A 26,054-nucleotide genomic window follows, 5' to 3' on the forward strand; every position below is an offset into this window, starting at 1 on the left:
TCTTACTTTTTCTCTTCCTAGGACTTACTCACACTTGCCATAGTATTAGCTACCCTCACTAGAATGAGACCTCATCAAAGGCAAGGGACTCTTCTGTTGCACTGCACCATCTGTACCTAGCACAGAAAATAAGAATTCAAGGACCTACTACACTTTACCTGTACAAACGTCTACTTAGCTGCTTCCTTCATACCACAAATATTCATGACGTTGCAACTATGAACAAGGCATTGTAGAGAGAGAAGAGAAGCTTAAAATGGAGTGTGTACAAGGGCAGGAAGGAGAGGATACTACACAGACAAACTGAAACATAAAGCCGACTCCAAATGCCTTAAGTCTCAAAACAATTTCGGTGGTTAGAGAAATCGCAAACACAACGTTAATGTGTTACATCTCCACAGCACCTTTTGGTCACTGACATCAATGGCACATGAGCAGGCGGTTTACAGCACGCCCTGTGAAAGGATGTTTTACCTATATGTGTATATACTAAAACTCGTAGACAGGTTTTTAAAAATATACCAGGAGGATTCACTGCTACTTAAAAAAATTCTAGGATGCTGCTCTATTTTAAGGCATGATTTTTTTCATTTGTAAGACTAATTTTTCTAATCCATTTCGCTTAAAATGGGGACACAGTTGTAAACTAACAATATATTATTCAAACAAAGATTCAGAGATTCAGGGAAGGGGGAAAAGAAGTACTAGTGGGCAAAAGAAATCAGTGGTAACTTTCAAAGATGTGCCCCGAGGCAACCACATTTAAGCAGCATGTATTATTTCAAATCATTATTAAGACAGCTCAGTCAAAAGCACATGTCCATCACAGCTATAATTCTCAAGGTAGTATAAACAGTGTTAAAGACAATGGGTACAAAAGGCAGAGGCAAATTAAATGCTCCCACTCCTTCAGTGCTAAATAACTTGATGGCAGGAAAACTTACCTCAACTTCATCACTTTCATTTATATCTTTATTATAACCTACAGGTGGTGGGAATCTCACATCATGGAATGGAATCTGCCTCTCTGGCTGCCAGCTGAAAATAAGCACACACACAATTATTTAACATGCTTTTCAGTTTAACAGAAACAATGACCACAATGACCACACTGCCATCAACTTTTGGTTAAGTGTGACTCTCTTTCCCTAGTTGAAAGAAGCAAATGCTTTAAAACTGTCAGTGTTTTGCTGAGTGGGGCATAATGGCACTACAGAGACATTTCAACAAAGTCTGCATGCAGCACAGCACCCTTGTAGTCCTCTTTGGAATACTTCTCTAAACACAATAGATCAACATTATAATTTCCAAACAAGTCTTTCCTCCAATAATTTCAACCTCTAAGAATTCTAAACATAAGGCCACAACAGCAATTTCCTTTGATGCTTAAATTAAATGTTAGTATCAGTAAGTGTTAGTAATATCATCACCATATTTATACTTGCAAAGGAATTTTAACCACATTCCAATGACCACAGAAACTGGTCCTAAATGCCCTCTAAATCCCAAGCAAAATGGGGCAGTCAGCACATTAGCAATTCATAACTCACTTTTCCCCCTTTAAATTTTAGATCCCGCGAGGTGGTCAATTCTTGCCATGGATAGCTGGCTGCTGATCAGAATGACGTACCAGCATGCACAGGCCTGGTGGGGTCTCCTAAACCACAGAAACCCGATGGAGACAGCCTATAGGAGTTCAGTAAGTTGCCTATGTTTTTTTTAATTTAAAACGATATGGAACAACTTTGAAAAACACCAAATTATTCTTTTATATCCACATGATATAAAATATTAAAAGACAGACTTTGCAAAAACACTGGAGGGTTCAACTGCTGGAGCAGTCTTTTCTGGGTTTTTTGCTAAAGGGCTTTCTTAGTAAAATCTTATTGAGAAAACTGCTTTTTTAAAAGAAGAGCTATTATATAAGATAGGAGGGTAGGTAATTAAGTCAGAATTTGTGGAAATGTGATTAGGGCCTATAGTAGACCGAACCCTCTCTCCGAATTATTATACACATTTAAAAATTATACAACTTAAAAAAATTGTCTTTACTTCAGAAAAGCCTTTTTATACTTACCGAAAATTAGTGACTTTTAACACGTTACAAATTCATTGCTAAATGTGATTTGTAAAGCGTAACAAAAATACATAATTTTCTTGGTTCCAAAGAAGGAAGAATTAAGTCTTAAGTGTGTAGAGATAAAAATTCAAATTCTTCATTCAAAAACGTGAAATATGGAAGGTAAAAACAAAGCATCTAAAATAACCTGGTATCATAGTAATAGGAGTTTCTTTATGATTGAAAGGAAAGAAAAGGTATATATAGTCTGAAGTTCTATGAAACATCAGTTGTTTTTTTAACAGAAAAACAAAAAAGAAACACAGAAGGATGGGCAAAAAGACTACTATGGTAGGGGCTTATCAAATCCTGGTGATGTGCTCAAACCCCGTGCTGAATCGCAAACACGGGAAAAACAGTTGATCTATTTCAAATTCCCAGCATGACAGACAGCTTGAAGAGAAACTTTTATGCAGCTATGGTACAGGAGAGAATTAGGAAGTCCAAAGATAGAATAGTTTTTAAGTTTATAGTAGAAATCTGATTGAAAACAAAAGAGAACTAATCTGATAAATTCATGTATAAACTAGACACATTCTAAAATGCATAGAGGAAACGAGTGTTTGCTTAATATTTTAGATTAAGGACTACGGAAGAAACTAAAAGAGTGGCAAATAAAGATAACTCTCCTTTTATGGGAAATTGTGTTTACATAGTGATGGGAGCAAGCAGATAAGAGCGTAATTATAAGAAACAAGTTACTCTCCAAGTTATCAAAGATTCCTCCATTAGAGGTGTAACACTGTTGTCTAGTGTATAACCATGGATATTTGAAACAGCAAAGAGGCAGATTCTGGAACTTGTGGTTCTATGTATTCAGAGAATGGTATTCTATTATTCAAACTTGTATTTTGGACTGAGATTATTAGTCTAGAGCTGAGAACAGGGTCAGATACTCTAAATCCTTTTATCTCTGTCACCCTAAATGTGTTTCAGGTATCCGAGAATACTATGTCCTGTTGTTAGCTAAAAGAATTTGCTGACAGTCTCATTACAGTATGTCTGGGTCAGATACTATATTTTAACAGACTTATTGAGATATACTTCACATACCATATAAGCCATCCACTTAAGTGTATGTACAATTCAGTGGTTTTTAGTATATTCACAGATATGTGCAACCATTACCAGTCAATTTTAGAACATTTTCATCACTTCAAAATGAAATCTTGTACTCTTCCCTAAACAACCACTAATCTATTTCTTCTCTCTATAGATTAGCAATCTGCTTTTGAGATACTGTTAATCCTCTTGGTACATAAAAGCCAATACGTTATAGTTGTTGACCATTCTTCAGAGTTTAGTAAAATCCTAAGATCATGACCACACCTACACTTTGGCTAAGGAGTTCACACATACTTTAGAATCTGGAACAGCTACTCTGAAAAATGCCTTTATTAGCATTCAGAAAATTTAGTCAAGAGACTTGTCTCCCCCAATAAAATGTTAACATCTGTGCTATTGATGCCTTCATAAAGCTAATATTCCTGGGCCTGTAAGTAATTTTATCTACTCATCCAGCAGAAGAAAGCAGAAAAGATCAGTTACCACTATTATTGATTATAAATATAGGAAACAGATAAAAATTAAGTTAATGGGTAAACATGACTATTTCCAATAAATATACTAGACAACTAACACCATCGATTTTAGATTTAACATTACAAAACTCACATTGATTTTACCAATACCCATGAATTCATTCATTTTCATCTTTTAACAATTACAAATATTCCTATCCAAACTCTCAGTTACTAATACAGAAAAATTTGGTTTCTTTCTTCACATTCAAGGGGACTGAGATAGATGTAAGTATCAAGATTATGTAAAAGGGATCTCTAAGGGCATGAGCAGGAAGTCATTCCATTGGTTTAATACTGAGTTGTTCAGGAACTTTGTGGTCAGTAACATGAAGATCCATTCCTGAAAAACACTCAAACTAGATTGAATTTTTAAAACGAGGAGTAAAAATAATAATTAGCATAAAATAATAAAGAACCTGAACATTAAAATTATATCAAGACACTTACTTGTTTTCAAATGCAACTGTTATTGAATCTTCATGAACATCCTTTACAAATGCCTGTAAGAAAAACACCACAGTTAAATTAACTTCTAAGCTTAAATATCAGGTTTGTTTTTAGTTACATTTTACAAACATACCAAAACATTTTATGTTTAAGAATAAAATGGAGCTTCAAATGAAAGTTTGTCAGTTTGTGAGGATCACTCATTCATGAACCACATGTCTATTTAGCCACCTGCTATGTGCTAGGCCCTAGGAATACGGATTAGTTAAAACAAAACATGAAAAAACTGCTCTAGAATTCAGCATCTAATAGGAGAGAGAGAGACAGAGAGAGGGAGAAAGAGAAGTAAATTGAAAATTACAACGCAGGTGGTAAGCGCAAAGCCAGAGGTATACTTTAGGCTAGAACTATTGGAAACTAAAACTTGTTCCAGAGCCATATGCCAGCCAGTATAGATCTGTTGCAACCTATCTTTTTCTCCTTAATAAAATTTTAGGAAAACAATAATAAATAAATATAATCTCAAATCTATGTACACGCAAGTACACTTAACTTTCCTTAACAACAATATGCGGCTAATACCACTAAAAAGTCCAATTACCAGAGTTTAATTAAATTCTGAATCTCACAGGCACTTGGAGAAAACAACAGTAATATGAAGTACAGAGGTTTAAATCTTTTAAATCTGATGACGCAATTGCTAGTAATCTGCAGAAAGACATAACAAAATAGCTAACTAATTATCAAGAATTCTTTAATCAGCATGCTGTCTGTAATTCTATAAAGTGACATAAAAGTAATAGCTAACTAATTATCAAGAATTCTTTAATCAGCATGCTGTCTATAATTCTATAAAATTAGGTTTTTAATAGGTGTAGGAAAGGAGGTTTTGTTTTTGTTTTGACAATTAGCAGAGTAGGATAAAGCATAAAGAAACCCGAGGGGCTTTCTATCTTAATTCATTTTAAAATGGCTTGAGAGATTTAAGCTTCCTACTCAAATTTGTTCTATACATGTTTCTCTCCTGTGGTTTCTCCCTGCCTGCAGGGTTACGGCCAAACTCCTTCTATGGCTGTAAAAGGCCCTTCATGACCTGGCCCCGCTGCTCACCTCTCCAAGCTTCATCTCTCACATCCTTGGAGGTTGTGATTCAGCAACCCTAAACTACTTGGGCCTCTCTCCATAAATGTTGTTCCTTCTTTCCTATTGCCCTTCCCCTCGTTTCACCTAGCTACCTTCTATGGTCTTTTAAGTTTCAGTTCAGATGTTACCTCGTATGGGAAAACCCAGAAGACTAGGTTAAATTTCATCCTCTGCATTCCTATAGCATCCTATACTTATCCCTACCATAAGCTTACCTCACTATAGTATTATTGCCCATTTTCCACTACCAGTAAGCTTCCTGAGGGTGGGTGATAGGTCTTATTTTATTTACTGTTGGACTTCAGAGTACCTACAAAGAACTCAATGAATAGTTAAGTGGATCATTGCCTAAGGGGTTCCTATCCTAGCCTTGGAGGAAAGGTATGTGGGTGGTGAGGGAGGTGGAATGTTGATCAGGGAAGACATACGGAAGAAGGTGAGGTTCCTATCAAACTTGAAAGGTTGAGGAAGAATTAGCCAAACAAAAGGGAGTGGAGGATGGGGAGGCACGCCAGGCTTAAGGGGCAGCAGGAACAAAGGCTTTAAACCTGGAGAAACACTTGAGGTGTGGTAGAAATAAAAGCTTTGTGGATAGGAAGCCAAGACAATTCAATGGAGAAAAAGAATTGTGTTTTCAACAACTGGTGCTGAGACAACTGGATATCCATGTGCAAAAGAATAAATTTTGACCCTCGCCTCATACCATATATAAAAATCAACTGAAAATGCGTCAGAGACCTAAATGTAAGAGCTAGAACTATAAAACTCTTAGAAGAAAACATAGTAGTAAAGCCTCATGACTTTGGATATTGGGAAGATAACTAGTTCAGATTAAGACTATTCTTTAACTCCTGTATCCTCAGTAACTGGCACAATCTGGTATATAGTAGGTGCCCAATAAACGTCTTAAACAAACAAATGATTCAATGCAAATGTATTTGTAAATGAATATGCCTTTAAAGGCCTGAAGTTACAGGATTTTTTAAAAACTGGAACTCCCCAAAATATCAAATTAAAACATATCAGTCAAGTATTAATTAGCTGTTCCTAAGAAAAACAATGGCAGGTGAGGCAGGGCCCTGGTAAACATTTATTTGGAAGCTACATAAACAAAGATGCCAAACTTCTGCAATTACGCTTAGAAAAACAAAAGCAAAGCTACACTAAAAGTTTCCTTGTAAGATCAAGGTGGACTATAATGGAATCCAGGTGTTCTCCTATACCCAAGATGGCTAAATCATGATTTCTAAGTTAAGCATGTGTATATAGCTGCATAGTTGCTGGTTTAAAAGGGAGAAATCCCATATTTTCTTCCTATCATTTTGCTCTTGCTTATCTGTCCTCAGCTATATTTAAATCATGAACATTTTCTACAGCATATTTTAAGAACTCTAGCTTAATACTGACCACAATATTTTAGAATATACTAGATTTCATAAGGGCGCATGCCATCAGTGTGCTAAGGGGTTGTTTGCCTCACTATTACTTCAGAAACAGAAAGGCTTGATTTTGAGTTAAAGTTGCAAGAATTGGTCGCGCTTAGTTTTACAAAGTAAGTCCCCAAAATTATGGAGCATGGGACCTGGGCCCCACCCCAGACCCCACCTCATTTCTCCCTAGTCTCTACATGATGGCTAATATCCAATTAACAATCTGCTTTTTGGGGGTGGGATTAGATTAAGGACTAAAATCAAGACTCCTATTAGGAGGTGATCCCTTATTTACCCAGAAGGGCCATTGCTTCTGTCTTCATCCTTGTCTAAAAAGTTTTATGTTAGCATGTCTTGGCAGTAATATTAGTTCCTTACTATATATTATATGCTGAAAATGTTAAGTCCTTTAATCAGCTAAGAGAACTTTGTCACAGCTGGGTGAAGAACTGTCCTCACTAAATCAGGTCTTTCCAATACTACCGGCCGTGTCTAAAACTGTGCTGTCCACCATAGCAGCCACTGGTCTTATGTGACTATTTATATTACTTACAATTAAATAAAATTAAAAATCCGTCTCCCAGTCACACTTGCCACATTTCCGAAAGTGCTCAATAGTCACACAGAGCTTAGTGCCTACTGTAGCGGATAGCAGAGGTAGAAACCATTTCCATCATCACAGAAAGTTTCATTGGATGGTGCCGATTTAAAACAGTTAACAATGTTGGAGACTGTTTTCAAACTCACCTTAAAAGCACTCTAAAAGTCTGTATCATTACTTCATTGTTATATGTTGATTTTTTTCTATTTGCCAAAAAGTCATTGCACAGTTTAATCATACTCATTCACCACATTTGCCTATTTCCTAAAATCAAGCTCTCCCTCAAAAGATCTGCAACTGTTGTGGCTATTAAAAAAAAAAAAAAAGCTTTTAAAGGCTCTGAGAGAAATTCCGGATGTAGAGTGTCAGAAACGGTTTGAGTAATCATCACAGCCTACACCAGGGCCACTGCCTTCATTAATGAGGCTTATCTGTATATGGATGTTTGCACGACTGTTCCAAAACCACTCAGTTTTTGTCACTGTTTGCATATTAAATGAATACAGAAGGCATACAATACCTTCTTCGTTGCTGCTATAATAAGTGCAATAAAAGAAACTCATCGGTTGCCTCTGGGCCTGCACTCACACCCAGTACAAACACCTCCTGTGACTTCTATCTAAGGCCTTTTACTAAACTGTCACTTCCAATGAGGGTCCCATCTTCCTGCTTCTCATCACACTTTCTCCAATAACCTTCCTTTTGGCCCTGCCCCTCCCTCACCCCAACACTCATTTCCTCCTTCCCTGGTCACCTCTAGAGCACCATCACCCCACCCACCACCAACTTGGAAAACTACACTTTGTTGTGATCCCTACCTATCTACATCAAGCAAAGCCAGTGTTTGGGGAGGGAGAGGTTCAGCGGATTCCTGAGAGGTTGACAAAGAAGGCAGACTGAATGGGTTTGAACGAATACACAAAGGGAACTGCAGTGTACTGAATGAGAGCTAGGGATCTTATAAGAGCCAGTAACCTTAGTGGTCAAGAATTTTGTTGTGAGTGAGACCTAGGTTCAAAATCTTTGTGCTACCACATTACAGCTGTGGGACTCTCCAAGAAGTGGTCTCTGGGCCTTAGGAAGGAATGGATACATGGGAACTGGACCTGCCTTCTAAGGTTGTTGAGAATAATGAAATTACACATGTTTAGTGCCTAGCACAATGCCTGACACATAACTGGCACTAAATAAATGAGAGGTAAAGCAGAGAGGGGCATATTTTAAAAAGATGCAGAATCATAAATGCTCTTGCATTTGAGAAAGTTACATCTCAACAAAAGCACACTTAAAAAAAGATTTAAAAATTGGGACAGAAAAAGAAAAGGTTGTTTCCTCAAAGATACTAAATACTAAAAAGGTTATTTAGACTCTGAGAAGAAAAAAATGTGATGAAAATCTTTGGGGTTTGAGAAAGGTGCTAAAGTGCAGTTAAAGACAGACACAGACTCCTCATCAGAGGGAATAAACAGGAAATCTAAAATCATTATGGGATCCCCAACTTAGCAGCAACTGGGCCAAAGAGGCAATCATTACATACTTACCCAAGTATGTAATGACTAGAGATATCCAATTCAAACTTTACATTACCAGGATTGATCTAAGTAAGAAGAAAGTCCATCCCTATCTGAGTGAACTCTTACTCCCCCACTACACCTCACACCCCTTAACTTAGTAAACTCTCTCACAAATCTGAGTCGCTAACCTATATACAGGTTATTGTGCAGAGAAATTTCAATGTAATCCACTGAACACAACTACTACATTATCATTGAAGACAGCAAATGTAGTGCAATGATAATCCTCATCAGAGAAAACTTAAGAGCATTGCAAAATACCCCTCTTAAAGAAAACCTGTAGGAGATAGAGGATAGGGACATATGAATTGTGATAAAATATGATTCAAGGCTTCATATATAAAGCGAGTTACTGCTTTGTCACCCTTTGTATGTGGGCACTAACAACGTAAGGGAATGAACAACGGAAAGGGAAAAGTACAACACACCTCATCAACAGCCCTGCCAACCACAGTGCATATCTAGGAATACTAGAGTTCACTTGGGCATTTTCCACAAATTCTGAGAAAAATGCATTCTTTCTGGTTCACCCTGACCCAAAGACAACACACAGGTACAGAAAGAATAGTATTAAATGAGCTATTAATTTTCCTGTGTGCATGTATTCTAACTTTTGACTTCAGTTCTTATGTGCTCCCAATTAACAACAGCAAATTTCATAGCAGGGTCAAAGATTTCTAATTTTATTTACCTTTCCTTAGTAGGCTTTCATATGAAGAATTACAGTGTGATACATCAAGGTACAAGAGTTAATAAAAAGGAAGCCCATACATAAGCTGAATATTTTATGACATCTTTGCATCAACAGTAAAAAATGGTAACATAACCTTACAACTGTACTTATAGAATGCTAAGGCAGTGTTATAGTAACAAATACAATCAAAGATGACAACGAAACTGAAAAATAAGCAGAAAATCGAATCCAAGTCATTTCCTCAAGCTAAATTTCATCATTTCAGGAAGTCAGACTACCTTATCTCAAATCCCAGATCAGACCCTTACTAGCTCTAACACTTAGTAGTAAGTCACTTACCTAATCTCTCTCTGTACATCTACGTCCTCATCTATAAAATGAGAATAACAACAGTACCTCAGGATTGTGGGAGAGGATGAAATAAATTAACAGAGGTAAAGCACCTAGAACAATGCCTGGCCCCTGGAAAGCTCTCAGCACCTATTAACAGTTATCATAACCACGATCGCAGTCATAGCAGGAAGCACATTCCCATAGTGGGCAGGAATCAGAAACCCAATTATTATACCACTGATTTCTGCATTTAATTAATAATTTGGAAGTTTTCAGAATGTGTGAGTACGAAGTCGGAAAACACACAGTTCAAAAGGGGGAAAACGATGCTACCACAAAGATACTAAACGCTAAAAAGGTTATTTAGACCCTGTAAAGAAAAAAAAAAATGTGGTTGACCTGAATACTACACTTCCTCGAAGTAGAGAATAACACCTGTACACAAAGTTAGATCTAGAGACTTCAGAGAAAACATAAAAAGTGCCTTATGCAAGTTTATTTGTAGTAGAACAGTGATTTCTAACAGGCTATGTAGCTAATATGACATGTTAGGCTACTAATGTCATTAAAAAAATTTCCTCTTGACTGTACATTTTGTCATATTTAGCTGCTAGCTCCATAACACTACTCAACAAATTAAAGTCTGTCCTCAGATACCAAACTTAACAACGTAAGATATAATAAAGTATAATCTAACAATAAGAATGCAATTTAGCATATTTACACCATATTACAATAATGAATCAGATAACAGTCACTATATTTTCAGAAAACGAAAAGGTGTTGTATCTTATGTTTCCAACACACAATTTATCCATCTTTGGTAATTCATACTAGTATACAAAACCTAGGAATCTTAGGATACATTAGTACATACATTCATATTGGCATGACATACATTCTACATCTAAAATGGAGTTAATTCATTTCCATTCTCAATAAATCAAAACTCTTTAGTCAGAAAAAAATTTACTATACTATTTTAGGCAGATGTCCCTAGAAAAAAACACCTTATTTCAACATTATTCGTTTAGGAAATGCTTTGTAAAGATCTTGTGAGGTATAATTCGAGTGTCTTCATGTCTTAAATAACATTAGGCTCTATAAATTGCACATGTGACTTATTTCTAAGTCAAAGAAATACCTAAGAATAAAAGTAGTGGCTCTGACAACTACTAAATCTAATTGTCAAGTGTTTAAGAATAAACACCAAAGGGAAAAATAGAAATGAGCTGTTACAATCTCAGGGTTTAGGTTTCATGGTTCTGTAAATTCTGAATCCTGAGAGTGACTTTACACAGACTTTGTAAAGTAATTTTGAGTTACTTTATAGAGAAAGAATCCAAATGTTCACAGCATATACTCTATCCAGTTTATATTGCAAACTTGGACCATGCACTCAGAAGATGGAGAACTGTCCCTTGTAATATGGTGGTTCTGTTAGGCAAATCAAAGTCTGAATTCAATTATACTGAAGTCGTTTGAGTTGTTTAGTTTGTAAAGGTTGTTCTATCAATTTGATGAACCAGCGTCTGATTTTTTCATAAATGTAACATTTCTCCATAATAGTTCATTTTTTATTGGTCTTTATTTCCCATCTTTTCTGCCCATCCCACTGGACAAGCAATTCAGTTTACTTTTGCTTTACTTTCATAACTCAAAGCAATATTGAGTCCTATAAAAAAAATTAAGTCTTTTCCATTACAGAAACTATTTTTCCACCAATACAGACCATTTGAGATATTCTTAAAAATAAACCTTAATTAAATAAACATAACAGCAATTTCTCTACATATATTTGTTTAAGTTTCACATTTCCCCTCAAGTAACTAAGGGACAACCACTCTTTTTATTCACCTTCAAATTAAGCAACTTGGTTAAAAAACAAAAACAGGCAGGATTAATAGCAAAGATAGAGGGAATTTCTTATATTCCAATCAGTTTGCAAGCAAAATCACAGAAGCAAATCATAGGTTGCTGGAAGAGAACAATAAATCCTTCAAGACCAGGATGTGCTACTTGCCCTCCACAGCAAGCAAACTACACTCAAGACAGTAAGAGTGGCGTCCAATCTGAGCTAATATCACAGATCTATTAGAATACTGCTCAACCATTAGCCCCTGCTCATATTTATTATAGTTAGCGCCACAAATCTAGTGAGTAAAACTATCAATCTAGGAACCAGAACGATTCTACACAAACCAGCAGAAATTATGCATCACTGAAACACATACAACCAAAATTCTGACTGCAGAGTCAACTGAAACTGTTAAGAACATAACTGCTGGGTTATTTTTTCATCCTTTTACAGCTAAAGGTTTCATCTTTTTGCTAAAAGTATGGAACAGTTTACATACTTTACTCACTTATGAAATATACCGATCTCCAAATATCTCCATAAAATTAGTAAACACACATATAGTTAAGTCAACTGTTTATTTTCCTATAGCCAAACGAGTCCCATTTGAAACGTTTAAGTTATCCCATAATAAACTGAAGAATTGTGTTGGACAATGGCAATAGCTAATTTCCATGCTTCCTTCCATACCCAAAACCTTCTATTGCCAAAACACTATAGTAAAGTGGGATGTTACTTACAGAAGCTATAGAGGGACATTCAAGAGAAAAGGAGAATTTATAGATTACTAGAGCTACAGTAAGTACGTACCAACAGACGCACTACCAATACATCAATACACCAAAATATTTTCAATCCTCCTTTTGAAAATGTAAGGTATCAGTCGATCTGCAATGGTGTAACTTAAAAAACAAAAACCCACAGTAAAACCATACATGCCTATTTAAAACCTCAACAATACAGTCCACTACAACATTACACACAGAAAACATAGTCATGTATTTGGAGCACAAAACAATTATTTCCACTCACTTTTTCAAGTTCCCTAGTAATAAAATACTCTGTTAATTTCCTGAAGTTTCACGGCATATATTCAGGGTTTTGGAGGGTTAAAATTTTTTTTTTTCTCAAGCAAGAGATTTGCTAATGTTTTTAGATGCTGAAGCATCTGTATTCCTGACTTTGCCCACATTCATAACAGGGAGGGAGGCTGCGAATATTCAAGATTACCAACTTCTTTAATGCATTACTCGGATATGTAAAGGTCTTCCTGAAACTTTTGGATCTAAAATCTCTTCTGAAATCCACAAAGAGAGGCCACTAAAAATCAGTTGCCATTGTGATTTGGTACTGACTACAGCTTCTTACTATTCTTTCTTCACACCCCTCGCCCAGAGCAGTGGAGCTCTCCGAAGTCCCAATGCTGGACAGGAAAAGAGAAGCCAAAGGAGATCTCAAATCCTCTTTACAAGGCAGGAGGCGGCGGCTCGACGGAAGCGCCCCCAGCTCCTCAGCAACTACCCACACGTCAGGCCCGGATCCCACTTGGAGAGGATATTTAGGAAAAGAGAAATAAGCCGTCGCCGTCACTCCGCGCGGATACCCGCCCTTCTCGCCAGGATCTCGTACCTGCCGCCGGCCCTCGCCCATCCGCAGCTCTCCCTGGCGGGGCTCGGCCCCCGAAAGGGCACCCGCTTCTCCTTGCCCACTTCTCATTCCTATAGGCGCCGGGGCCTCTCGTAGGCGAGGCAGCGGGGCTCGAGGGGCTTCCCACAGGCCCCAAGTCCGCTCTTCCCTCCCAAACAACATCCCGCCGAGCGCGCCCTGGCCCCTGGGCGCGGCGCTCGGCAAGAGGGCCCCAGGCCTGCCTCCCGCCGAAGCCAAGAAGAAAAGGGAGGGAAAGAAGGGCGAAGATGGGGCCTGCCTTGGAGCCAAGTACCTTGTAGAAAGCGCCATTGGAGCCCCGCACTTCCACCACCAGCTCCTCCATCTTCTCGTCGGCCCTGCTCGCGCCGGGAGCCCGCCCCCGAGAGGTGGGCTGCGGGCGCTCGAGGCCCAGCCGCCGCCGCCGCCGCCGCCGCCGCCGCGCTGCCGCACGCCCCCCGGCAGCGGCACCGCCGTCACCGCCGCCCGCGCTCGCCGTCGGCTCACCGCCCGCTCAGAGGCGGACCCTCACCGGAAGTGAAACCGAAACGGAGCCGAGCGCCTGACTGAGGCCGAACGCTCCGGCCGTTCCGCGTGTAAACAGTGAAACCGCGTCACGTGACCGGCGCCGCCCCTCCCCCCGCGGGCTCAGCCCCCTCGGCTCCGCCCTCTTTCTCCTCGCGGGCCCAGGAGCGCGCGCATGCGCTCTGCTGGGACCCGGCCGTGGAGGCCGGGCCCAACGTAAGGCGCGCGGGCTCGGCAGAGGGCGGGAATGCAGGAAGGGCGGCGACGGGTCGCAGCGCTGGCCGAGGTCGCGCTGCTTCGCGTTGCCCAGCGAGCGCCAGAGCGCCCGTTCCTGTAGAGGGGTAATCGGAGGCGTGGGAAAGAGCCTCCCGTAGCGATCGAGTGGATTCAGTTATCCGAGTCCGGCTGGCTGGCTTGGGTTGGAAGGTTTTTTTTTTTTTTTGAAGTGGGGCAGGATCTGATTGAGCTGGAGGTGGAGTAGGGGACAAGAGTAAAGGTGAAAAATTAGATTGAAGACTTTGAACTAGTAATAGTAGCAACCACGGTGACCCAGGTTTGTGTGACCCTTAAAGGCAGGAGGTGAGAGTAACACCGCCTCCACCCCCAAGAGATTTTGGGCTGTATTTTGACACGTCCTGTGCCTCTGAGGGGCAATGGATTGTGTCAGGACCTCTGAAAATGTTAGTCCTTCCTCAGATCCAGCACTGATCCATATACTTCCCTTCTTTCGATTCAGTTTCATACTTTTACTTGACATACGTAAAAAAAAAAGTTAAACACTTTTTAGTTCCTTTACAGTTTATTTCCCTACTATTTTGCTCCTTCTGTGTGCCCATCCTCTACCAAAGGGTGGGTGGGCATGTGTAGAGTACTCCGGTGACCTATCTACAGGGGCCCTGCACCTGTTTCCTTGCAGCTCTCCCCCTTTGCTCTTCACAGGAGAACAAGTTGCAACTCTTGCTCATTCCTCCTTCTGCACTGTGCTTGTATCCACCTTGACCTAGGTTTCTTTTGTAAGGCTTGTATCCAACTGAGAAGCTTATTGACCCCCTACCAGATACCAGGCACTGTGCTAAGTGCTAGTGAGACATTGGGAAAGAAAAATAAAGCACGAAAAGAGAAAGAAAGAAAAGACAGCCAGCAGAGAACTTGGAACCTAGACGCATAGATGGACATAAATTATCAGAAAAGTAAATGGGGAGTTGCAACTGCAGTAAGAGCTGTGATGAAGAGGTACACCTATGATAGTAGGACAGGACCCTGTCTGGGGTAGGAGAGGAGAAGTCAGAGCTGGGAAATGACTCCAGCTGGAGTGCCACCAGTATGAGTTAACTAGCAGCACTAAGTTGGTGGAGGTGGGGTGAACTGACCCAGGCAGGTGCCCCAGAATGTGAGGCATTCCTGGACCTCCAGTTCCCTTCCCACCCCACTCCTAGGCAGCAGTGTTGTTGCTGATGGAGCTCCAATTTTAAAGCAGTGGATCAAGGGCCACCTTCCTTGAGGCCACAGTGAACAGGAATGACCCATTGGACTGGGGTTTCTGGAGTAGTCACAAGATACAAAGACCCCAATAGGGCTGAAAGAGAATTTCACCATATGCTAGATGGGAACAGAGTGTGATCTTTAACCCCAATGTAGTAAAAGGGCACAGATTTATTAGAATGATTATACCTTCCACGTGTGGGATGTTGTTCACTTTACCCAGGGCTTTCAAATATTATCAGCTCTTCACAACCAGTACAAGCCACACTAAACTGCTGCTGTTCCCTGAACCTGTGATGCACTTTCATGCCTTCATGTCTCTACACATGCTTCCTGGCCCCCAGAAATACCCTTCTCCTTAGGGTCATCACCTGGATTCCTATTAGCTAGTTGTTTTACCTCAGCTGCAGAGAGTTGAGTTAACTTTGCTCCTCAATTCTCAATACATTGCCGTCATCAGTCCCTGGAAGACCCTTCTCTTATTTATATTATTTTATATTGTTTATAATATTTTCCTCGTCTTTCTCAATCCTCACTCTCATTCTCTTTCTAGACACCTGCAATCCGTTTGATATAGATCCTTGACAATTTAAGACATGCAGTGTTTTGTGTATGCCTTTTACATTTACAGAGTTGGTATTGGACTGTACATCTGTTTTGCACTGTTTTCATTCAACACTACGTTCTTGAGCTATATCCACATTACTGTGTGTACACCTAGTTTTTGGCTTCTAACTGCTGCTGAGTATTCAAGAGATTTTACTGATACATTTCCCCACTGATGGGCATCTAGGTTACTGCCACCTCCCTGTTGTCACACTGTGGTGAAAACCCTTGTGAATGTCTTTACGAACCTTAGCAAGAATTTCTTTTGTGCTCTTATAGAACCTTCTACATACCTCCTGCTTCCTCACCACACTGCTTGGCATATAGCAGGGACTCAGTAAATGTTAAATACCTCTACTATGATGCTTAATGTACTAGAATCACTTATTTATATTTCTATTTCCCTCACTGGACTTTGAGTTCCTTCCAGGCAGGAAAGATGTCTTATTTATCTTTGTGTCCCTGGCACAGAGTTAGTTGCTCAAGCCTAAAACTGAGTCATTTTGACCCTCTCTTTCTTGCACACATCTAATCCATCAGCAAATTCTTTCGGAGACCATAATGTATTTCTCACCGCTTGCCCTGCTAAAACCATGGTCCAAGCCCCTATTCTCTCTCACCTGGATTATTGCAACAACTTCGCTGGTCTCCCTGCAGCCACTCTTATCCTCTGTCTAGTCTCAACACAGAAGAGAGAGTGACCCTATTCAGGTGTCAGTCAAGTCACTCTCCACTCAAAACCCTCCAATTGTTCCCTAAATGCCTCCGGGTAAAAGCCAAAGTCCTTATTTATTCTGGCCTCACTGTCCTACCCACATTCGCCTCTGTTATCTCCTCTATCTCACCTTTTACCTCCCTGCTTCACTCCATTCCAGCCATACTGGCTTCTTTGCTACTTCTTGAAAATACCAGTCAGGTTCTGTCTGTCTCCTCTCCCTAGAATGTAAGTTCAGTGGGAACAGAGGTTTTTTTGTTTCTTTTATTAGCTGTATGTCCCCAGTGCCTACCACAGTGTTTAGAACACAGCAGGTGCTTACTAAATATTTATTGAATGAATGAATGTGTTGAGGACCCAGCTTGGCTCAAGTCTGCTCCCATGGCCTATATTTACCTGATATTGGAATGATGCTTCAGCACTTCTAGCCTTGCCTTGGCCCTTCGCTTCCATTAAATTGCTGCCTCTTGTCTTTGCATCGATTTATTCTGTGTTGCTTCCTGCTCCTTTGCAATTTGAGCCCTTTAAGTCTTTTTCCTGCCTCAATCCCAGCTGAAATGCCCTTTGTCCTTTCCAATTCTAGAAATCCTGTGTACCCTCTAGGACCCAGCTAAAACTTCACTTCTTTCATGACACTTTCTCTGACAATTTCACCTCACTTTGACTTCCCCTTTGAAGTAGATATTACAAAAAAAAAAATTAATAGTCTTTATGTTTTAGGATAGTTTTAGATTTACAGGAAAATTGAGCAGATAGTAGAGAGTTCCCATGTCAGTTCCCTGATACCTCGCTCCCAGTTTCCTCTATTATTAACATCTTGCATTACTGGGGTATATTTGCTTTCGTTGATGAGCCAATATTGATACCTTATTATTAACTAAAGTTCATAGTTCACATTAAGCCTCACTCTTTGTGTATGCATTTTGACAAATGCGTAATATCATGCATCCACCATTAGAGTATCATGTAGAATAGTTCCACCACTCTAAAAATCCCCTGTGCTCCACCTCTTTATTCATCAGCTCAACCTCCTAACCCTTGGTAACTACTGATGTTTTTACTGTCTCCATAGATTTTCCTTTTCCAGAATGTCATATAGTTGGAGTTATACAGTATGTAGCCTTTTCAGATTGACTTCTTTCACTTAGCAATATGCATTTAAGGTTCCTCCATGTCTTTTCATGGCTTGATAGCTCATTTATTTTTAGCGCTGAATAATATTCTGTTGTCTATTCTGTTATATTGTGTGGATGTACCACAATTTATTTATCCATTCACCTACTGAAGGACATTTTGGTTGCTTCCAGTTTTTGTCGATTATAAATAAAGCTGCTGTAAATATTCGTTTGCAGGTTTGTGTGGACATAAGCGTTCAACTCATTTGGGTAAATACCTAGGAGTGAGATTGCTGGGTCATATAGTGACTATATTTGGCTTTGTAAGAAGCTGCAAACTGTCTTCCAAAGTGGCTGTACCGTTTTGCGTTCCCACCAGCAATGAATGAGAGTTCCTGTTACTCCACATCCTCATATGCGTTGGGTGTTATCAGTGTTTTGAATTTTGACCAGTCTAACAGGTGTGTAGTGGAATCTAAGTGTTGTTTTAATTTGCAATTCCCTACTGACTTATGGCATTGAGCATCTTTTTATATGCTTATTTGCCATCTGTATATCTTCTTTGATAAGGTCTCTGCTCAGATCTTTTGCCCATTTTTTAATTGGGGTGTTTTCTTATTGATGAGTTTTAATAGTTCTTTCTATATTTTGGATACCAGCCCTTTATCAGATTATGTTTTGCAAATATTTTCTCCCAGTCTGTGGCTTGTCTTTTCCTTCATGTAACAGTGTCTTTCACAGGGCAGAGGTTTTTAATTGAAAAAAAAAGTACAACTTATGAATTTTTTTCTTTCATGAATTGTGCTTTCGGCATTATATCCAAAAAGTCATCACCAAACCTAAGTTCACCTAGATTTTCTCCTATATTATCCTCTAGAAGTTTATAGTTCTACATTTTACATTTAGGTCTTTGATCCATTTCGAGTTAATTTTTGTAAAAGGTATAGGTTTGTGTCTAGATTCATTTTTTTTTTTTTTGCATATGGATGTCCAATCATTTCAGCACCATTTTTTTTAAAAGACTATTGTTTCTACATTGAATTGCCTTTGCTCCTTTGGAAATGAACAGTTGGTTGTATTTGTATGGGTCTAATTTTGGTCTCTTTATTTTGTTCATTGATGTATTTGTCTATTCTTTCATCAGTACCACACTATCTTGATTACTGTAGCTTTTAAGTAGGTCAAAGCCAGGTAGTGTCAGTCCTCTGACTTTGTTCTTCTTCTTCACTTTTGTGTTGGCTATTCTGAGTCTTTTGCCTTTCCATATAAACTTTATAATTAGTTTGTCAATATCCACAAAAGAACTTGCTGGGATTTTGATTGAGATTGCATTGAATCTATAGATAATTTGGGAAGAACTGACATCTTAACAATGTTGACTCTTCCTATCCATGAACATGGAATATCTCTCCATTTAGATTTTCTTTGATTTCTTTCATCAAGGTCTTGTAGTGTTCCTCATATAGATACTGTACACATTTTGTGAGATTTATGACTAAGTATCTCATTTTTTGGTGCTGATATAAATGGTATTGTTTTCAATTTCAAATTCCAATTGTTCATTGCTGGTATATAAATCTCCCTATAACCACTGCTTTTGCTGCATCCCATAAATTTTGATAAGTTGTAATTTTTTTCATTTAGTTCAAAATATTTTTAAATTTCTCTTGAAACTTCTCCTTTGACCCATGTGTTATTTAGAAGTACATTATTTAATTTCCAAATATTTGGAGATTTTTCCAGTTATCTTTCTGTTATTGGTTTCTACTTTAATCCCATTGTGGTTTGAGAGCAGACATTGTATAATTTCTAGTCTTTCAAATTTGTTAAGGTATGTTTTATGGATGAGAGTGTGGTCTGTCGTGGTGAATGTTCCATGTGAACTTGAGAAGAATGTCTATCCTGCTGTTGTTGGATGAAGTAGTCTATAGATGTTAATTGGATCAAGTTGATTGATGGAGCTGTTCAGTTCAACTATATCAGTACTGATTTTTTGCCTGCTCAATCTACTAATTACTGACAGAGGGATGTTGAAGTCTCCAAACATAACAATGGATTTGTCTATTTCTCCTGTACTTCTATCAGCTTTTGCCTCATGTATGTTGGCTGAATATACATTAAGGATTTTTATGTCTTCTTGGAGAATTGGCCTCTTTATCATTGTGTAATGCCCCTCTTTATCCCTGATAATGTTCTTTGCTCTGAAGTCTGCCTTATCTGAAATTAATGTAGCTACTCCAGCTTTCTTTTGATCAGTGTTAGCATAGTATATCTCTCTCCATCCCTTTGCTTTTAGTCTAGCTGCATCTTTATATTTAAAGTGGGTTTCTTGTAGACAACATATAGTTGCATCTTCTTTTTTAATCCATTTTGAGAGTCTCCGTCTTTTAATTCATGTATTTAGACCATTCACGTTTAAAGTGATTATTGATATAGTTGGATTAATATACCATGTTTGTAACTGTTTTCCATTCGTTGCACTTGTTCTTTGTCTCTTTTTTTATCTTCCTCTCTTTTTTCTGCCTTCTGTTTTTTCATTGAGCATTTTATGATTCTATGTTCTTTCCTCTCTTATGACATCAATTATTCTTCTTTAAAAAAAATTTTAGTGGTTTCCCTAGAATTTGAAAGATATATTTACAGCTAATTTAAGTTTACTTTCAAATAACACTATACCATTTCATGAGTAGTACAGGTACTTCATTACAGAGTATTCTCAATTCTTCTCTCATGTCCCTCCTGTCATTTAATTTCGTTTATCCATATACAGTCATGTGCCACATAACGATGTTTTGGTCAATGACAGACTGCTTATGTGATGGTGGTCCCATAAGATTAGTACCATAGAGCCTAGGTGTATAGTAGGCTATAACATCTAGGTTTGTGTAAGTACACTCTATGACGTTCACATGACAAAATCACCTAACGATGCATTTCTCAGAATGTATCCCTGTCATTAAGTGATGCATGACTGAACTATAATCACCAATAAATTGTTGCTATTATTGATTTGAAAAACAGTTATATCTATTAGATCAATGAAGATTAAGAAAAATAAGAGTTTATTTTACCTTCCTTTATTCCTTCTCAAAATCTCTTCCTTTCTTGATATAGATTTGAGTTTCTGACTTGTGTAATTTTCCTTCTCTCTGAAGAATTTTAACATTTCTTGCAAGGTAGCTCTACTAGTTACAAAGTCTCTCAATCTTTGGCTGAGAACGTCTTTATTTCCTCTTCACTTTTGAAGGATAATTTCACTGGATACAGAATTCTAGTTTTTTTTTTCCTCCCTTTCAACACTTTAAATATTTTACTCCACTCTCTTCTTGCTTGCATGGTTTCTGATGAGAAGTCTGAGGTAATTCTTATCCTTATACTTCTACGGGTAACTCTCCCCCACCAACCCCTGGCTACTTCCAAGTTTTCTCTTTGTGTTTAGTTTTCTTCATGTTGAACATGATATGCCTAAGTGTGGATTGTTTGGTATGTAACATGCTTGATGTCCTCTGAGGTTTCTGGAGCTGTGGTTTGGTGTCTGTCATTAATTTTGGAAAATTCTCGGCCTTTAATACTTCAAATATTTCTTCGCTCCTTTATGTCTGTCTTCTTCTGGTATTCCCGTTATGCACCTGTTACACTTTTTGTGATTGTTCCACAGTTCTTGGATATTCTCTTTCATTTTCTTCTTTTTTTATTATTTTTTTCTTTTTGCATATCTGTTTGGGAAATTTCCATCGACATATCTTCCAGCTCACTGATTATTTCCTCAGCTGTGTCCAGTATACTGATGAGCCTATCTAAGGCAGTCTTTGTTTCTGTTACAGTGTGGTTTTATTAATTTCTATCATATCTTTTTGATTCTTTCTTAGAGATTTCATCTCTCTGCTTACACTACTGATTTGTTCTTTTTTTATACATATACATTTTTTATTATTTCTGTTATTAAACAATATCAAATTTATAGAAAAATTTTAAGCACAATACAGAGATCGTTTTTTTTCCCTGAACTATTAGGAAGCAAGTCGCTGACTTGATGCCCATCGGTTCCAAATACTTCAGTGCATATTTCCTACACACAAGGACATTCTCCTGCATAATGGCAATACTATCATCAAAATCAGGAAATTAAGATCAATAAAATACTACCTTCTAATTCTGATACTCTAGTAAAGTTTGCCCAATTATCCTGGTAAAGCCATTTATAGCAAATGGATCCAGTGTAGAATAATATTTTTACAGTTAATTGTCATGTATCTAAAACAATTCCTTGATTTTACCTTGATTTTCATGCCCTTCATATATTTCAAGATTATAGGATAGTTATTTTTTAAAATGTCCCTGGATATGATTTTATCTTATATTTTTTCAATATTAGATTCAGTTTATACATCTTTGGCAGTAATGTTGGAAAAATGATGCTGTGCTTTTCTTATTGCATCCTGTTTCAACTTGTCCCTTTACTGCTAATGTTCATGCAAATATTTTTCCTCCTCAAATTTCCGCTAAAACTACAATGCTGAAAATTTTAAGGTACAAGGGCAGGAAAAACAGGATTAGAGACAATAGCAACAATTGGAAGCTGGAAGCCAGTTGTGCGTATGGTATCTGATTTTGACTACTGATTTGTTCTTGCAGGTTGTCTGCTTTTTCCATTAGAATCTTTAACATATTAATCATAGTTAAATTCCCTATCTGATAATTCCAAAATCACTGTCATATTCAAGTCTCATTACTATGCTTGCTTTGGCTGTTCAGAATATGTTTTTTCTTGCTTTTTAGCATGACTTGCAATTTTTTCTTGAAATTTTGGCATGATGTATTGGGTGATAGGAACTGAGTTAATTAGGCTTTTAGTTTGAAGTTTTATGCTAATCTGGCTAGGAGCTGAGCTGTGTTTAGTGTTTGCTGCAGCTGTAGTTGCCAGATGCTTTAGTTTTCTCTAGTATCCTTATTTTTTTCCCTTTGTGATCTTTGGGTTTCCCTAAGAATTCCTTCTTACATAGTCTGTGTCTCAGCTCTCTTAGTTCTGATCCACCATTATACTAGAGCCCTGTTGGTGTGGTGGCAAGGTGTTAGGGAGGGAAAGCATTCTATCATCTTATGATTAACTAAATCCCAGATTTTTAGTGGGCCTGAGTCCCTGGGCTGTGATCTTCAGAAACACTTCTTAGCTTTTTTTTACCCCCTTAAGGTGATATAGAAAGGTTAGAGGCAACTAGCACTGGTGAATAGCCCCTTTAACAGGTCGGGAAGGGCTCTGGTGAGGTAATTTCCTTTGGAGGGCAGGCCTTTGTTATGGAGAACACTGGGTGTATTTCAGAATGGTTGCTTTTCCCCTCCTTCTGGGGGAAACAGGAAGGCATTTTTCTCTGATCTGCACTGTGAGAACCTGGTGGGGTTCCTGGAGGCAAAACCCGAGAAAGTGTAGGCCTCCACCAAAGATTGGTCCCCCAGGAGTTTTCAACTCTCAACCTAGTCCACACCCAGCGTCAAGTAATTCATCAAAACCACCATTTAGGTGTTTCTACCAATAATTGGCTCCAGCAGCTTCTGCCTCAGGTAATCTGAGCTCTGCTGTCATTCTCTGTATTCACCTGTCTCTCCACATTTTGGGCTGATAGTTTGCCCTATGACCTCAGTTCTCTGGGTGTAAGAAAATTCATTGCTTTACTGTTTGCTCAATATTTTTCTTGTTGAAAGCCTGGGAGTGACAACTTCAAAGGGTTCTACATGTCAGAGCTCAATATTAGACATTTGAGTTGGAATTTCTCTTGTATCTTGGGGTTAAGTGTCAGGACTCATATTCATAGCCCAAACGTCACCCATAAGCTTGCACAAGTAGGAGTATTAACTTTCAGGGTCAGTTCAGTATCTACTTCATTATGAGATAATCACATTATTTTCTCTTTATCCATTGCAAACAAATAACCATGCAATCTGTGGCAGACACTGGGTTGGCTAGCTAACTTCACTTCCATTCCCAGCCTCAGTCTCCCTTGCCTGCCTGTACTCTAGAGGCTGGAAAACCTAAATATGCATGTGTCCCACCACCCTGCAGCAGCTAGAATGGCCACCGGAAATATTTTTTTGTAAATAAGATGCAAACATAGGTTTATTGGGAAGCTTATGTAAAAGCTTTTGCTTTTTTGAGAAAAGGGGACAAATTTGGCTGATATTGCATCTGCCTATTTAACGCCTGCCTTGATTGTGAACGTGATGCCTAAATCTAGGGAAACCATGAGAAGGTAGCCAAGAGAATCACAGTGGCATCAGTGAACCATTGCCAGCAGCCACCTACCACCAGACTTCTTGTGTGAGGAAAATAAACCTCTATTTGATTAAGCCTTCCTAAGGTGGCTTTCTATACCTACAGCCACATGTACTTCTAACTGATGGAGCCCCTAACCTACATGGAATCTAAGGTACAAAACCAAGAAATCAGTCTAATAGGTAAACACTAGGAAGAGCAGGAGGAAGTTGGGCTACAATGAAAGTTTGGCCACCCATTCAAAGAACTAAAGTACCGATTATTCTTGACATTGAATACCAAAGACTAGAGCTTTGTTGATTGCCGTTTGTTATACACATATGTTACCTGAGATGTGGAGGGAATGTTGATTCTGTGTAAGTTGAAAATGCCAGTGACCAGTAGCATGAGAAAAGGGCAATTTTCAAGGAGGTGGGGGCTGTAGCAGTGTCCCAGTGCTGCATAGATTGAACCAACCAAAGGATAGGTTTCTAAAGTTTTCTGAATTAGGGATAAAAGTCTCTTCCTCAGCCAGTCTTCTTGGACAAGTTATTTGATCTCTCTGTGCTTCAGTTTCCTTATCTGTAAAGTGGGAATAATAATAGTATGCACCTCATTGGGGCATTGTGAGCATCAAATGAGACAATCTATGTAAAGAGCTTAACCAATGTCTGCACACGGTAAGTGTTGTATTAATGACCTTAGAACTGAATTGTGGACCTAGCCCTCTGCTTGCATTGCCATCCTTAGCCACAAACTCACACAGAACATTGCCTCACTCTGAGGAGCACCACACATGACTGGCTTGTTCTTCCCACATCAAGGAATGGGTTCTTAATACCAGGGCAGAGAAGTTTTTATAAGTCGCAATGGACCTTGGTTTGATGATTCATTTGGGCTCAATAAGCCACCAAAGTTAAATGAACTTTAACCTGAAGGGCTAAAATACTAGCTTTCTCAGAAGGCCCATCCAGTAGACTTCTGCTTACATCTCATTGGCCAAGATGATGTTACATGGCCACAAATAGCTGTCACAGGCTATTTGTTCCATGACAAACTAAGTCATGGAAAATATTTCTTTCTGCTACCTTCATACAGGTATGAAGAACACTAAAAATGTTACAGATCTTGTAGCCTTTTAAGACCAGAAACTTCTTTACCATAATGAATTTCTGAAAATGTTTGCAATAAATGTAGAGGAAAATCAGGCAGAGTTTTAAAATTGAAGGTCAATTTATAGGTTGAAATAATAAATTCCCTAATATGGAGTTACAAAGTCTTAGAAGTGAGGGAGACCTTGAAAATATAGACCCTAACTCCCATCTCTCTACCTCTCTTGAGGCAAACAGATGCTGAGACCTCCAGCTGTTGTGTGCAAGTAAATCCTTGGCTCTGTGGGAGCTCCGGTGGAGAGAACCAGTATGGGACCTTCTCCTCCATGTGCTGCAGAAACACCTGGAGACTAGCATCCAGGAGCCCTGGGCTAAGGGGGAGGACATTGTGCCTCCCGGAAAAAGCTTGGTGGTCAGAGCAAAAGGGAGACGACACTTCAGTGGCTGCTCGCAGAGGACTGGCCATCTATGTACTTCCATATTCTTGACCTGCGGGGCCGGGCTCTTTTTCACCTGCCCCCACCTGGAGGACTGCCTCAACTTAGGGCTCTCTAAAATCCAGAACTGAGCCTCAAAGAGGGAACAGCAACAACAAGATAACCATGAACTCAGGGGCCCAGCAGCCCGAGAGGAAGATCCATCAGGACACATCCAGGTAAATGACCTGCTAGAGGAAACAGGACAAGTTGAATAGAAAATAATAAGAGCATTTGAGGAGATTCAAGAGCAGCACTGGAGAAGTCTGAAGCTATGCAACTTGGATTTCCCAATGAAACAACACAAAAGATGAATTGAAGGAGTGAACAATCACTGTTGGGATCCAAAT

The 26,054-nt window shown here is 38.9% G+C and overlaps 1 protein-coding gene across 10 annotated transcripts in view; it reads right to left on the bottom strand.

Annotated features, from left to right (window-relative positions):
* The window catches only part of FMR1 (fragile X messenger ribonucleoprotein 1), a 37,053-nt gene extending 23,059 nt beyond the window's left edge, over positions 1-13,994 (bottom strand). For 7 of the 10 annotated variants that reach the window (XM_087426673.1, XM_087426671.1, XM_087426672.1 and 4 more), the window contains exons 1-3: positions 13,722-13,992; positions 4,150-4,202; positions 945-1,038 (exon numbers count right to left, since the gene is read on the bottom strand). In XM_087426673.1, coding sequence (XP_087282799.1) covers positions 945-1,038; positions 4,150-4,202; positions 13,722-13,772 — 198 coding nt within the window. In that variant the 5' untranslated portion in view covers positions 13,773-13,992. Of the gene's footprint in view, positions 1-944; positions 1,039-4,149; positions 4,203-13,721 lie in introns of all 10 variants that reach the window. The other 3 variants (XM_014796839.2, XM_014796836.2, XM_087426675.1) reach the window with 2 other exon arrangements.
* Between the last annotated feature and the right edge of the window lie 12,060 nt (positions 13,995-26,054).

This window comes from Ceratotherium simum, chromosome X (assembly GCF_057802395.1).
Source record: "Ceratotherium simum simum isolate JZ-2026a chromosome X, ASM5780239v1, whole genome shotgun sequence".
NCBI lineage: Eukaryota > Metazoa > Chordata > Mammalia > Perissodactyla > Rhinocerotidae > Ceratotherium > Ceratotherium simum.